At 38.6% G+C, this 16388-nt stretch overlaps 1 protein-coding gene across 1 annotated transcript in view; it reads left to right on the plus strand.

The window, feature by feature from the left end:
- The window catches only part of CTNND2 (catenin delta 2), an 821124-nt gene that overhangs the window by 414376 nt on the left and 390360 nt on the right, over window positions 1–16388 (plus strand). The window contains exon 6 of the mRNA XM_054578328.1: window positions 11937–12109. Coding sequence (XP_054434303.1) covers window positions 11937–12109 — 173 coding nt within the window. The remainder of the gene's footprint in view (window positions 1–11936; window positions 12110–16388) is intronic.

Here is a 16388-nt window from a genome sequence, read left to right on the forward strand (position 1 = left end):
ATGTCCAAAAAATACTTACAAAAATTTATCTGCTACCACATGGTAAAGACAATCCTAAAAGTTAAAAAGTATAGAAAAGCAACATTTGTTAATAATAATCTAATAAAATTAAAAATAAACAATAAAAAACAAGCAAAAACATAGTCATAGTACAATTAGGAAACAGGCTTTTGGATCTACGGAATCAAAATTAGTAAATGCTGAAATTTTGTTTTTCAAAAAGATTAGTTTTGTTATTATGTACTGGACCATCTGTCTGAAGACCTCTAGGATTTTAGTTGATTGTTCTTCTTATAAGCCGATGCCTCCGTGTTTGAAGAGAGGAAAGGAAAAGCAAAGCCAACAATAACAGTGAAGAAAAAACAGGTGATGGAAGTGCCACCTAAAAGTTTTATGCCAAAGGATCTGAACCACAATGAAATATGAAATATTGCTGTTCTTAAGAAATATTTGTTCTTAACATTTCCAGAGTCAATTTGAGAAGAATTAACTGAATAAAATTTAGGTAATTAATTTTAAGTTTCTGAGTAGGTAACTAACATTTCAGGATTAACTATTGCTCGTTTTAAATATAATTAACTATCGCTAATAAAATAAAAGTCCCAGTTGTAATCTATATCTGTGTCAGGGTTCTGAATGGAAGCAGAGTCTATTCAAAAGAGTGAACTGTAGAGAATGTAATTAAGGTACTACTTACAAAGGAGTGCACAAGATTGAGGGGACAAACAATGCCTGCTGAGGTGCTCAGGGGACAGCAACAGACAGAAGCCCTACCCACCCTTAGTCCTAAAGGAAAAGTGTAGGGACTGGTAGCAGCAGAGTCAAGAAACATGAAAGGAGCAGAGGAATAAATATCCGAACTCCTCTCTCCTGCCTTCTGAAGTCCTTCTTGTGCCTCCCAGTGGCCAAATCCAATCATAAAAAAAATACCGGAGACCCTTGTAATACAGTCTACATGAGGAAAGGGGCAGAGAATGAATATGGGGAGCAAACAGAATAATCAGCACAACGTTCTACAAAATGCTGGAACAAGATACCATGTTTATGTTCTTGATATATAAATTTAACACAGAGACACGTAGTGGCTCCTTGACACATTTCTTCTGATTACTACACGCCCATCAGATTCTGCTAGCCCCTTGATTTTGTGATTATTCAATCAATGGATTCATTAGCTAGAAGAGACATGAAATAGCTCATGCAAAATTGAGCCTGGCACACTGCCCTTGAGAGCCAGCCTCCTAGTCCTAACTCAAAAGAGACAACGCTGAAGACAGTCTAAAACCAGCCCGAAAAGTTCTAAATAACAACAGATCTCAACCCCTAAGTATATAGTACTTACTTTGTCATGTTAAAAAGCATTTATTTTCCTTTACAAGGTCTGATTAAAATAAAATCTGAGCCTTAGTAAACCTATCTTCTTGACCCTCAGACTAGCAATAAGATCTCTACTCTATTGACTATAGTGTCATACAGTTACCAGTGTTTTCCAACACATATTTTTTTAAAGTGCTATCCTAAACAGTATGTAAATCATGTATACATTCTCTACCACCAGACATTATTTTGTGACTGCCACCTGTGTAATTTCAATTCTCTAGCAAATATGTTTCACAGAGTCATTAGGGGAATTGCTGTCACTTTACTTGGAAAAAAAAGTTACTGACTGAAGCTTAGGGCCATTCTCATCTCACATGATATATAATTTGACCCAAACTGCTGTGGACAAAGTACCCTACTAACCCACGCAATCTTGGAGAAATAAACTCAGAGACAGGGGGCTTATTTCTTAGCCAAAAATTAACAGATCTATGTAAGTCAAAATCAGAAATGCAATGGACAACTTGGAAGAAAAGGATTTATATGTTTATTGAGATTGCTAACTTGTTTAAATGTTATATTTTAAATAGTAATTGTTTCTCTCTATAGCATATTGACAAATTGAAGTTTCCCCATATTCTGGAAAATATCAGCATTCAGAAGCAAGGAAATTTTAAGAGCTTAATATATTCTAAATGTGATGTCAAAGAAAAGAATGTTATTCTGAGTTTTCAAATCAGAAAACTGGTTGATATTCAAAAAACCAAGAATCAACCACATACGGTACCATTCTGAGCAGGTGAAATCGAGATATAACAATCATGTAGTTTGACAAAGGTGAATATATTATTTACTCTTGATTTACAGTCAGTCATTTTCATTTAGTTACTATGAATATACGTAATTCTGTGTGGCAAGAGAACTGTTGAGAGAGCAGGTTATTAAAATGTTTTAAAATATAATTGAGTATATTCTTATGCAATAATAACAAAGGTGAGAGATATCCTTGTAAAGTGACTATTTTCATAATTCCTAGGAAACATTGCACCAAAGGATGCAGAAATGGTTTAGGAATGCAAGGTATAATAATTTTTATAATAATTAAGCAAATCAAAATGAGAAATATATTAATTGTGTGACCCACAATATTGATGTCATGCTCAGGGAAAGAGGACTGCTGTGTTTGGTCTTCTACTGTGATGGCAACTAGGCCCTTAGACCTCACAAGGTGGAGAGCCACGGGGCGGGAGTACTAGGTAACCTAGCCTTCCCTGGGAGCCAAGAAGACTTGGATTCAAGTCCTACCGCTCCCTTTACTTCACCAGTGGTTGAGAACTCTCACCTGGACTCTGGAGACCCTACACCATTCCCTGGAAGCACTTATTCAAGTCAGTTCAGTTCATCCGCAGATTGTTCATCCCTGTAAAATCACTTCATCGTATGCCTTTTTGTTCAAGTTTTGAAATACAAATGAGACAGTCTCCTTTCCAGAAGCACATTACTGCTGGAAGTCTAATATTGCCTTTAGATACCAAATGAACCCAAATGTCTTTATATACCAAGTTCTCTCACACGCACCTCTGCCACCGCCTTTGGTGTTCTGGAGCCAATGGGAAGTTTAGTTACAGCGGCAGAAAGGGCAGGTGTGAGCAAAAGTCAGGGAACAATGCCCAGCTGCCACACTGCGTGTCTTCTATCCTCCGGGGAGTCATATTTATCTTTCCTTCCAGATACTGACTGTCCCTACCTATTCTTTAGCGAATGTTCAATTTCTTTTACTTTGATTTCTTCTTACGCACAGACATTTAAGAAGCATGTTATACCTTCTCCAAAGAGGTTACCAGCTCAGAGGCAAACCTAGGAATTGAAGGGCTAGGCAAAGACATACACTACCAATGCTTCTTATGTATTCCCTAAGCAAGAGAGAAAAATGTATAGTGCTTATTAAAAACATCTCTCTCACCTGACCTATCAGGGTCTTCTGGGATCAAGCACAAAGTTGGAGCCTGGTGGAAATATCTAATGAAAGTGTAATTAGGTTTTGAATTGTCAAAGCACCATAGGTGCCCAAAACTTTAATACGAAGATCAAGTGCAGGCTAGTGAAAGAAAAGGACAGCATCAGAGCTTGCATGAGCATGAGAAAGAGTAGAGGCCGGAAGCTCCCATGAGAAAATCAGAATAAGAAGACTTTTCCCTGGGGACAGAGGAAGGCGAGGTCTCCTGGTAATACCTATGGAGCTGTGCTGTGGGATTCCCCTGGAATCAAAGCATTAGAACTGACCCTGATCAAATAGTAAATCACTTCCACAGCAACTGATATAATCAAATCTTACTATACGTTCTGGGGTTTTATTATATCATTACAGGCACAGGTAGGTGTTACAGTTATTCATTTTTTAAAATAATAGGTGTTAAGCACTTATTAACAGTCACACAGAGAGTCTCTCTGCCTTGTGGCATTTACATTCTAGTCAGGAAAGTCTGAAATCAAGCAATCTAAATACTCATAAGTTCAGGTAGATAATTGCTACAAGCAATGACAAAAGCCACTAAGGGGGCTTCTCCAAGAATCCAGGAGGTCCCCGCCAAGACCCTTCCAGGGGCTCTGAGTAGGCACTGGTCTTCCCAGTAATCCTGCAGTGTTATTTGCTTCCCCACGCTCATCTTCACACAGTGAGAGTGGGGGTGGAAGGAGGGTCTCACAGGGTGAGGAGTTCCATGGAACTTTCCAAAGGCACCGTGGAGGGTGATAATGTCATCGCCATCCTCTGATGGCTCATGGAAGGGGCTCGATGTATCCTTTTGTTTTCAATATCTCCCAATTTTAATGCAGTAAATAGCATCCTGTATCACCGATAGGAATAAGCTCTTTGGGGTCTTCAGTGATTTTTAAGAGTCTGAAAGTTTATGAGACCAGAAAAGTTTGAGAAGCTCTCCGGTTTTGAGAGGATGATGGAAGGGACAGTAAGTCTCCCACTGTGAGAGGGTATTTGGTCAGAGACCTGAGTGAAGTGCACAAGCAAGCCGTGCAGGTATCTAAGGAGAAGTCTGTGGTTTCTGGCAAGTCAAAAGCTGGCTGTTTATACTGGTATAATTCCGTAAGTAAATTATAGTGTTTTCAGGATATAGCTTTTAGGTTTAGTTTTCTAAATTTATTTGTGTTAATTTTCATTTTTTGTCACAATTATTGATAATGAGAAATATAAATCAATTATCTTTTGACTATTAACTTACAAAGAAATATATAAAATACCTTTTCTCTCTTTGTGCTACATTTATTTTTTTAAATGGTAAATAATCTGAATATAAACCTTTATAAGGAAGTACTTTAGAGATTGGAGTGAACTATAAAATATACCATTCTATGATTATATATGTCATGTCAAATCCCATGCACAAAAACATTTTTGAACTACACATTTTAATTAAAGTTGTACATTTAAATTTTAGTTTTTGCTCATATCATTCCATTGTGCACAGATGCAAAGAACTAAATTATTGCATAGTGTGAACACTTTACCAAAGCCCAATTTTCCATATACAGTCAAACTTGGAGAAGCAAACTAATTAAGCCAGTAACTTTGGTTGAATATAAATCAGTTTTAAAAACTAAATGAGTACTTCTATACGCCTGGGACCATTGAGTTTTAATTTTCACATAAAGCCTTATGTGGTGAAAGCAGCTGACCAGATGAAATCAATATTCTGGAGATAGAAATGAAGTTTAAAAACATACCTGCCCAAAGAACAACCACGTCACTCTGCGTGTCTTTGCATAATGAGCTGTTTCCCTCAGTTAATTTTAGGAATGGTAGATGGTTCAACCACTATTTTTAGGGAACTCTTCAGCAAAATTCATACATAGGAGTTTTTTAAGTTACTAATGAAGATTAAAAGTAAGGAACCAGTTTATCACCACTAGCTAATCTTTCTAAAAATTTATTTATTTGTATTGTATTTTTCCATGATCATTTATTCTCCTTATAACCTCTTCTACCTCCATACACACCCCTTCACCACCCCCACCCCCACAATCGGCACATGGTTGTCCATGTCCATCCGTTCTTTTTATTTTTTATTCAATCTCTCCATCCCCTAACCACCCCCCAGAGCTGTCAGCCTGCTCTCTGTCTATGAGTCTGTCTCGGTTTTGCTTGTTTGTTCAGTTTGTTCATTAGATTCCACATATGAGTGAAATCATATGGTATTTGTCTTTCTATGATGGGCTTATTTCACTTAGCATAATGTTCGCCAGGTCCACTCATGCTGTCCCAAAGGGTAAAATTTTCTTCCTTTCTTTTTTTATGGCTGAGTAGAATTCCATTGCAACATATGTACCATATTTCAAATATACCGTAGTGGTTTTATCCACGCAACTACTGATGAACACTTGGGCTGCTTCCAAACCTTGGCTACTGTATATAATGCTGCAATGAACATAGGGGTACTTATATCTTCTTTTGAATTAGTGTTTCAGGTTTCTTCAGATAAATTTCCAGAAGTGGAATCACTAGGTCATAAGGCAGTTCCATTTTTAATTTTTTGAAGAAACTTCATACTGCTTTCCATGGTGGCTGTACCATTCTGCATTCCCACCAACAATGCAGAAGGGTTCCCCTTTCTCTACATCTTCACCAACACTTGTTGTTTGTTGACTTATTGATAGCCATTCTGACTGGTATGACATGATATCTCATTGTGGACCACTAGCTATTCTTATTCCAAGTAAGCTCGTAAATTGACAAATTCATCCAGAATCCATAAAGAAGAGACTGCTGCTATAAATGTAACTTACTAGTAGGACAATTTAAACAAAAGTGAATATTTTTACTCTATAGAATTAACTTGTAGTTAGATATGACTAAAGTGCTTTTAGCTTGATTTAAATCACTTTGATTTAAACCTTACAAAGAATTGGCAGTTTTTCTCATTGATTTTGTAATTTATAACAGCTTGTGTGTGTATATATGTAATTTTCACCTCCCTTTTCCTTTATTCTCACTTATTACTTTCTATAAAAAGATTTCCCCTTTTTCTTTATTTGATCTTGCGCTAACAATTTACTCTCATTTAAAATAAAGTAACAGCCTCCAAATCATTCTTGATCTTCCACAAAAATTGAATAGCAAGAGGGTAAAATGCATACAAATTCCCTGTCAGTTACAGGTATGTGTGAATCTTGTTGGCATTATTTTTCAAGGGCTACATAAAGATTTTATATCATTTTGAAAGATTCAGTTTTACCGAAGAGTAATTAAAGAAGGTTAGTAAACTTTTTGACAAAGATAAATCTAAACAAAACTGCCACTGCCAGGTGTCCACTTTTCAGCATGTCTGTCTCAATCCGTAGGTTTATTATTATTCCTCTGAGTGTCCTGATTTAAAAGACTCACAAAACATTCATGAGCACCAATTCCAGAAACTGCCTAGTTCTCTAACTGTTTACTTCAGTGCATTCTTGTTAATAACACTTTTCTTTTAATGGTAAAATAATCCCTTGAAATTAAATTGATAACCACCCTTCAGAGACCTTGTTTTATTCCTGTGGCTTCAGCTTCCAATACTGATGACTTTGAGAGTTACATTTCTGTCCTAAAATTTCATTTTACATGTAACCAAACTTTGATCTTGAAAATCAGATCTCAGGACAGGCTGCATGGAGGAGGTGATATTTAAATAGCACTTTAATAATGAGTTTTAAAGTTGACAGAGAATGGATTTTCAGGCCAAGAGAACAGAGAGATTTTGGTCCTTCTTATCTCTTGGCCCTGACACTAGGTTTTGTCAGGTTTGCTTTTAGTTTCAAGCAGGCCATTGTAACGATCTCTCCTTGACTTTCTCAGCTGTAAAATGAAAGTGCACAGGGTGCTGGAAGAAAGCAGGAAGTGATATACGGGAAGGTACTGTCATAAGGGTTTCAGGACAAGCAAATTCCAATCAAGGCTTTATAATGATCAGACCATGTGGCTATGTAATTAGATAATTAAACAATACTACTGATAGCTGACATTTGTACAGCAGTTTATATTTTTCTAAGCACTTGCACATCCATTATCTCATTAGGTGCTCAAATTTGCAGAAATTAAACTTGTAGAGACAGGGACATGAAATGTGGTTAAGAACAGGCGCTCTGAAGCCAGACTGCCTCGCTAGCACCAAGACCCACCACCAACTCTATGGTCTCAGTTAGTGGCGCTTCCCAGTCTGTTGACATAAGCGGGATGGTGGTACCTTCCTCAATGAGCCTTCCTCGCTGAGCCTTGTTCGGATGCAGCAGGCTAACAGACGCGAAGTGCCCAGGCCAGTCCCTGGGGCTTGGGAAGTGCCCGGTAAAGCTTGTTTGGTATGTTACTGGCCTCACCATCGTCATCGCTGTCTGCGCTTTCACAGACCCCCTGGTGGACTAGAGCCCAGGACTGATGAATTCTCGCCCTGGGTTCTCGTCCAGCACACACACACCCACCGACTCCGTCGGCAGGACTGTGGCCTGAAAAACAGCTTGGAAATGCCACATTTTAGGCCTCTGGCCTTTTCTGTATTGTTATAAAGAATATAGTTTAGTTAAGGTTTCCTGTATTCTGGGACTGGTGTTCAGCTAAGAGGCAAGAATGGGTGATTCTAGAAGAAGTCTTTAAACCTGCGCTAACAAAATGAGTGCATGTGATCATAAAAACCCTAAAATACCTACCTCATTTAAGAAGAAACTGTCTATATGTTAATGTATGTGTTAATACAGCCTATAAGTTTGTCTGAACTTTTACACAGAAAATTAACACGGCAGGCTTTCCATGCACTGAGGTTCATCTCTGTCCCACCGACGGGGGACAGCATGTGCCCCCTAGTCACCACCTGGAATCTCTAAGGAGAGGTTTCTTGGGAAGTCACACAACCTGAGGTGTGAAGATTTCTCCTGCAAACAAACTGGCTTCAATGTAGGAATGAACTTTCAACCTTAAAATGTTGATATGTGTCTATGACCTAAATAGTGCTTTTGAAGGTAAAGGATAACAAATCCTGGACTTGGAGACAGAAGACAAGGATCTACATCTCTTTATTTTACTAAGAGTGTGATGCTGGCTGACCTCTGAACCTCCCCACACCTCTAATTATACTTCTGAGAGTAAGGAAAAAGATACAAGGACAATTTTTTCACAGGTTGCCTTGTGGTTCATATATTTGAAAACACAATGACATGCTGGTGCTACACTGAAGGTGTTTTGCTCCAGGTGTCTTTCTAGGATCAGTGGCAGATTCCATGTCCCCCATCTCTATAGTTCCCCTAGAATTTCTCCCCTCTGTCCAGTAGAGACTACTGTGTCTTGATCAGAATAAAGACACACTCTCTTCAGTCTTATCAGTTTATCAAAAAAGGGATTCACTTCCTCTTCCTGGCCCCCAAGGCAGAGTCATTGTGAGTAAAATACCTGAGCTTATTATTAGCCTTGTCCCACAATGGAGAAGGTTCAGGGTGGTCAAAGAATTCACTGTGACCCTTCAGTGTCCTGGAAGCATGCATACCAGAGTGTGTCTCCTGCTTTCTGTGACCTCAGAGGACACTGTGATCCACTGACCCTCATAGCTGAAGTTTCTTCTGGAGCAGTTGACTGCATTGAAGGCAAGATTCCATTTCCCTCATTGGAATTTCAAGTCTTGGTCTCCTCTCCTTCCCACATTGCCTGCATCACCTAGTGCATACATATAATATCCTCAAGACTGAAGGCTGATTGACCACCAGCCCAAGAGAGACTTGATGGAAAGTCGTAAGTTTTAGAGGAAAAAAATAATAATTTAAAGCCCAAAAGAATAAATGCTTTTGAAATCTCTGGAAAATTGGTATTTCCTACCTCAATGCACGTAATGTTAGTAAAGCCAATCAAGTGTTAGTTAATATAAAATTTACTTCTATTTTAAAGTAATTAATAACTGTTCTATAATATTAACTTTTTCTATATTCTCATAAATTTATACTTTCTAAAATTGAAATGAATAAAATGCTGTTGATTTGAAACCTACTGAGTGATTAAAAAATCATTCCAAAATGCATGAAATGTTTCGTTTATTGTCCTAGTTCATCCCTGCCAGGTGATATGTCATTGTTGTAATATCATGATATATTGCTCATTGTTGCAGTTACCTTTGTCAGAGTGCATCTAGGTTTTATCCTTGACATGTGTGAACAAAGTAATGAGATGGAGAATTTTGGTTTGTTTTTATTGAGTGTTGATCAAATATCAACTGATTCTATAAAAGATGAGCAGATCTGATTATTTCAGATGTACTTTTCAGGACCACATAACTTATATTTTTAATTGAAACCCCTTCTTAAAAAGATGTTCAATTGTCACCATAAGATCCTGCATGGAGAGCTTTTGCAGGCTTCTGGAGCTAATTTTATGAATCTCTTCAGAATTTACAAAATTGTTTAACTTGCTAACAGTATCTACAGAGTTCATCAAGGTCACAGTTTTTTTAAAAAGGCAAATAACCAGGACATGCAACTCTTTTGCTTTATAGATTATGTTAAACTATTTATATGAAATTAAAGATTTGATTTCATTCCAAAGGTCTGTGCACTGTTGCGTCTGTTTCAACTGTCATTGTCCTGGAGGTGCTTCCTCATGGGGGGGGTGGGGCGTGGCAGGGCTTGGCAGAGTGCCCTGAAAGAGCCAAAGCAAGTCTCAGTGGGAAGCCCCCGATTGTCAGGAAGAATGGTGACCATTAGCCTTAATTGGCCTTAGCTCTGCCGCCATAGCTAACTCTCTCCCACTGAGCTGGCCTTCAGGAGGGCAGGGGCCAAGGAGAAAACCCTTGGCCACAATTTGTCACTGTCCTCCTCCTTGTAGTTAGTCCCCATCCATCCCTGCCCCCATCAGTGGTCCCCCTATCCCTCCCACAGGCTCTCCCATATCCCAGCCTGCCCGTCTCCTGGGCCTCAGAGACCACCATTGGCTCTGTCTCCCTGCCTGACAGTTTCCACGTCAACAGTGGGGACAGCATGTTCCTGGCATCCAGAACAAAACTCTCAGAATACGCACTCCCCGTAGAGGCATCCTATAGCTGGTGATGAGACCTCTAATACTATCAGTATGGATTAAATGACTTTTTGCAGGCTATTGTAAACTTCACCATCTGGTAGATAGTGTTTTCTTGGGACTCTATTTTCTAAATTAAAAGAAAAAGGATTACAATTGTACTTTTGTTATGCCTTTCATGATGAAATTGGGGCTGGATAGAAATGGTTTTATTTTTTTTCCCTGACATTTTTCCAGAAACTGTAGAGATTCCAAAATACCAAACCTTTACCCATGTTAGTTAACTGGCTTATTATACAATATTGAATGATGAAAAAGTATTTTGCATCATTTAGAACTTCCATCAGGACATCAGAGGGAAGGGGAAGAAGGTCTTAAGTGGCAAAAGTTACATGAACTAATATTTTCAAAGGGCAGACACATTTTACACAAAATAAGGTTTATGTCACATCAGATCTGCAGTCAGTTGAAATATAAAACCATGTTCTAGCCTTAAAAAGAAAGAAATAAGGATCTTGAAATTTGCTTACACTTAATAGGAATGATACTATGATTTAAAACAGCCAAAGGGAGATAAAGGAGGGGGGAGTGATGATGCCTTAGTCTGCATGTATATAATCACCTTCCATTCTGAAAGAAGTAACTCTGTCCTGTGGCTAAGGTAACATGGGAAAGCTCGTGTTGCCAAGTCCTCCTCCCCCCGCCTGCACCCTGCTTACCCAGTCCTCTGTCAAACATACACGATAGAAAACAGCAAGTATACTTCCACTCCTCCCTCTTTTAATTCCCAATGTGAATGTGAAATGTGATTGAAGAAAAGACAATGAGCAAACTCTTAAAAGAATCCCACCTATATAAAATGCCAGAAAATAAAGCACAGTTTCTTTTGCGAAGTATAATTACATGACAAAGCCAGGCACTTATTCCCACTTCTCCATCACTTGCACTGTCAGCCACGTTAACACCACCAATTGTAACACTGTGTCCTGTCTTTGTTCTCTTGCTGTGCACAGCTGTGAGGGCAAAGATTACTAGCCATCAGAGATCCTGTGAGATCAGGGTGAATTCTACATTGTAGGAAGAGCTATTAATATTTTAAACACTGTCAACCCTTCAGGGGTTGAGGTATTACATCACTATTTATACAATAGAATTTGTTACTGATTGGAAGGTTTTGGGGGTTTTAGCAGCCTCATAATTAAGTAGGAGATACAATTATATTAACACAATTAACATGTACTAAAAGGTGGACTTTCAAATGTTTCTGATATTGTCTGATCCAAAAATAACTACTTGATTAACTAATTTGCCTCATAAGAAATGTCTCTATGTAGGTCAGGATGAGATCATTTGCAAAAAAAAAAAAAAACTACTCTTTTGAGAACTTCTAAACCTCAAAAAAAAAAAATCTCATTTAAGAGCCAGAGTCAAATTATATGGTCATTTTAGTTCTCAGAATTCAAAGCATAGATGGCTGGAATCATGCGCGTGTGATAATTCTAGGCTACTCTCAATAAATAATACATGTCATTTCTGCTTCACTGAGGCTGTCACTTACTGCTCTAAATGACTTTCAACACAGGGCCCAGCCTGCTCTCCCAGAGTGCACTTCAGCTCAATTCCAAACCTGAAGGGTCCTTCCAGTATCCAGCCAGCTACCATAGCAACCAGACCCTGGCCCTGGGAGAGACAGCCCCATCGCAGCTCCCTGCCCGCAGCACCCAAGCCCGAGGTGCTGGCCAGAGCTTCAGCCAGGTATGTGTGGGAAGGGGGCCCCCTGCTGTGTTGGTCTGGGGGCTCCAAGGGAACAGGCCACAGTGGTCCCTCCTGTCTTTCTGGAGCATGTCCCACAACTCACTAAAGATGCCTTTGGTGCTGTGAGAAAAATGAAGAATAATATACCATTATAGAGCAACACTGAATTGTAAACATATTTTCATATTTAGGAATATCTGAGAGTTGCTCATGCTATGTTTATACTGTATATATCTGTGTGAATCTGTGTGAATATGTGAATGGGTGTTGTTACTATTTCTGTGTTTATATGAGATATAAGTACAGCATACATTCTGATTTTGTGCATGCACCTGGAACAGTGTTTATTTTCCTATTGAAAAAGCATGAAATTATTCTTTTACGGGGTTGTTCACTTAAAGAAACAATATAAATCAAGTATGTAGAACTAACTTTGATTAATTCAGGAATAGTTATACTTTGTCAAGTTTGATTTTGAAATGTGCCCTTAGCTGTTTCTTTAAGGTGTATACTTGATCTTATAGTTTCACCGCACAAACGTATTAGCTGCCACTCAAACCAACTCCAGATTAGTAACCATTGAAAGTGGCTGAATTTTTTTCCACAAAAAATGTAAATGTTATGATAGATTGACAGATGGGTGGATGGTTGGATGGATTGATAACTTTTGTTTCAATAACTTTAGAGTTTAAGCTATATTCGACCAACTTAGCAGAATTAATATATTAGAGGTCTATCTTATTTTAAGGTATTTTAAACTTATTTTCAGGGACATAGGCCCTTTTAATCTCTTGCTCCTGGAACAAAGAACCCGCAGCTTCAAAAGCAACCTCTTCAGATGATGAGATTAATTTCATCCTTTCCGCATTTATTGGGCAGTACATCTGCCACGTTACCCACTACTGGCTCCTGTAACAACCAAACCCACCTTTGTCACAGGTTTATTGTCATTATCCATCCATGTGTTTTTCCAACTAAACTGAAAGCTACTTGAGGGCAGATTCATTTTCAGCTTCATCAGCCGCTCCTCACTGTCCGCATGGCCCCCCAAGAAATGTCTGCAGCCAGACAGGAGGCAAGGTGAGTTAGAATGGCAAACTAGCGTCACTGTGAGATGCCACTTTAGGTGACATGGACATAAATGAAGCAAAAACTGAGAAGTATCAGTGCATTTCAATTATTAAGTTATTGCCCAGGAATATATTAAAGATAAAGATTGCATTCTTTAAGCAACACCTTTGTCCATCATTGGCTTTGTAACTTTTACTTTGTGATGCTGAACTATGGGATTTGTTGATAAAATGGAGTGGGAAATAAAAGATTCTCTGAGAAAAAAGGCCTGTCCCTCGTCAGGGCGCAGCGCGTGGCCACAGTTCAGGAGCCTCCTCCGTTTGGTGCAGAGGAGGAGGCGCGCAGTGCTTGAGAGAGGCAGGCGCTCCGAGGCCAGGTTTCAGGGGAGGACACAGAGGCCCTCGCAGAACAGAGCCTGTCCCAGCTCCAGGGTCTCTGCCCTTTAAAGCCCTCGTCTGTTCTCTTACAGAAACGTGAAAGAATACACAAGGGAATGTTTAAAAAAGGGCTCTAATTTATTATAAAAATGACTTTATACATACAGATAGATATACATTTATGCATCATACACAAAAATAGTCCTTATTATTTTATTATGTATGAACTTTAGATAGCATTTAAAATATCAGATGATGTTATTAACAAAGAAAATATTATTAGAATTTTTTAATATATTTTTTATTCAAAAATGCAATGGAAGCCATATGATTTATTTTTCTAGATACAGATTTTATGTATATATTTTAATTCTTTGGAAGAAAACAAATGGGTTATAGCCCTTTTTGAACACTTATATCCATCCAGCCATACTCTTAGGTGTAAGATATGACATTCAGAAATTAGCACATTTTTATACTCAAATTAACCTATGAATTTACCTTTTACCAGTTTCCTAGAACTTCTAAGATATGCAACTAGTAAAACAATAAATTTCTACCTTATTTTATTTGTATCTTGAACTCATTCATTATCTGTGCTGGGTTTTTTCTCAGAAATACCTAAGATCCCTGTAACTTAAGTAGAAAACATTGAGTCAGCTAAAAAATAATCACTATTTCCATAGAGTTGAGCATCATGGAAAAGGGAAACATCAATATAAAATGAAAAATCAGTTAACTCATCTACTTACTGTGAACATCTTGTAAGCCCATTTACATAGAACTATGCAATAACTAGTTGTTGAATCAAAGCTGTCTAATAAAATTAATAGTTACTACTCATTGAGCGCCTAGAAACAATCTGTTTTACATGCATCCTCCTATTTAATCCCCCCAAAAGGCTGTATTACTACCTACATCTTTAAGTTTTTTAAATTTTTATTCAATTTCAGTTGACCGGCCCGTTCCCGCGTTGCTCTCCCCCGCTCCCCCTGCTCCCACAGTCAACCCCCACGCCATTGTCTGTGCCCTTGAGTCCTCTATTCCTGTCCCTTGACTTTCCTCTTCCCCTTCTTTCCTGTATTATCCCTCTCTCCCCTCCCCTCTGCTCATTGTCAGTTCTTTATTTCCCTGTCTCTGGTTCTGTGTTGCTTGTTTGTTTGTTTTGCTGATTAGGTTCCTTTATAGGTGAGATCATATGGTATTTGTCTTTCACTACCTGGCTTACTTCACTTAGCATAATGCTCTCCAGCTCCACCTATGCTGTCTCAAAGGGTAGGAGGTCTTTCTTTCTGCTGTGTAGTAGTCCATTGTGTAAATGAACCATAGTTTTTTGATCCATTCATTCATTACTGATGGGCATTTAACCTGTTTCCAGCACTAGGCTATCATAAATTGCGCTGCTATGAACATTGGGGTGTATAAGTCATTTTGAATTGGTGATTCAGGATTCCTAGGGTATAATCCCAGCAGCAGAATCACTGGATCAAAAGGCAGTTCCATCTTTAGTTTTTTTGTGGAAACTCCACACTGTTTTGCACAGTGGCTGCACGCGTCTGCTTTCCCACCAACAGTGTACTAAGGTTTCCTTTTCCCTACAACCATGTCAGCACTTGTTGTTTGTTGATTGGTTAATGATGACCATTCTGACTGGTGTGCAGTGGTATCTCATGTGGTTTTAATTTGCATCTCTCTGATAGTTAGGGTGTGGACCATTTTCTCATGTGTCTGTGGGCCCTCTGTATGTACTCCTTGGACTACATGGTACAGATACTTGGAAAGTGCCTGTTCAGGTCCTTTGCCCATTTTTTAATTGGATTGTTTGTTTTCCAGGAGTGGAGTCACGTGAGTTCTTTATATATTTTGGAGATCAAACCCTTGTCTGAGGTATCATTGGCAAATTTGTTTTCTCATATGGTTGGTTCCCTTTTCATTTTGCTGATGTTTTCTTTAGTTGTGCAGAAGATTTTTAATTTGATGTGGTCCCATTTGTTTATTCTGTCCTTTATAACCCTTGCCCTAGGGGATGTATCAGTGAAAATACTGCTGTGTGAGATTTCTGAAATTTTCCTGCTTATGTTCTCCTCTAGGACTTTTATGGTGTCACATCTTATATTTAAGTCTTTTATACATCTTGAGTTTATATTTGTGTATGGTGTAAGTTGATGGTCAAGTTTCATTTTTTTTACATGTGCTTGTCCAGATCTCCATTTTCAAGGTGTGGAAATTCAAGCTCACTGCATTTAGAGTTGTCACGCACCATTTTCAGGCAGCATCAGTAAGAATAGGAACAGAATCTGGACTGAATTGAAATCTTATCCTCTTAGAAGAGAGTGTTTCCTAGGTTTAATTTTACATATTGACCATTCAGTTAACTAAATCGACAGTCTGAACCTCTCAGAGGTGTGTAAATGTGGACGGGCAATGCGGCGATGTACCTGCTTCCAAGCTGCAAGGGTTTCCCATGTTGGAGTCACTTCTGTCATCTGCTAACTGCTATGAGAGTAAAACAGTAGAAACTTTAAAATGACAAGATAGGGCCTCCCATTAAAAGTCTGCTTTAAAGTTTAATCAGAAAGTGTAGCTAAGCTGTAAAGATATCAGAGTACTATATTTGAAGTCACCGGGGTCATAGTTTGAAGGCATCGATAAATATGCATGTTCGAGGTGATACGACAGAGGCAGAGATGACCGGCAGTGCTCACTTACCTGGCAGGTGGGCAGAATAGCATCTGAATCCTCAGACCAGGGGGTTGTTCCTATTCACTGGGTTAATAGGAGTGAAGCTGTTGGTGACCCTCTGAATCCTGTTTATTTCAGTGTAGTGGTGG

The sequence above is a fragment of the Pteronotus mesoamericanus genome, unplaced genomic scaffold, assembly GCF_021234165.1.
Source record: "Pteronotus mesoamericanus isolate MK-2021 breed Mesoamerican mustached bat unplaced genomic scaffold, CSHL_Meso_final contig_50, whole genome shotgun sequence".
Classification (NCBI taxonomy): domain Eukaryota; kingdom Metazoa; phylum Chordata; class Mammalia; order Chiroptera; family Mormoopidae; genus Pteronotus; species Pteronotus mesoamericanus.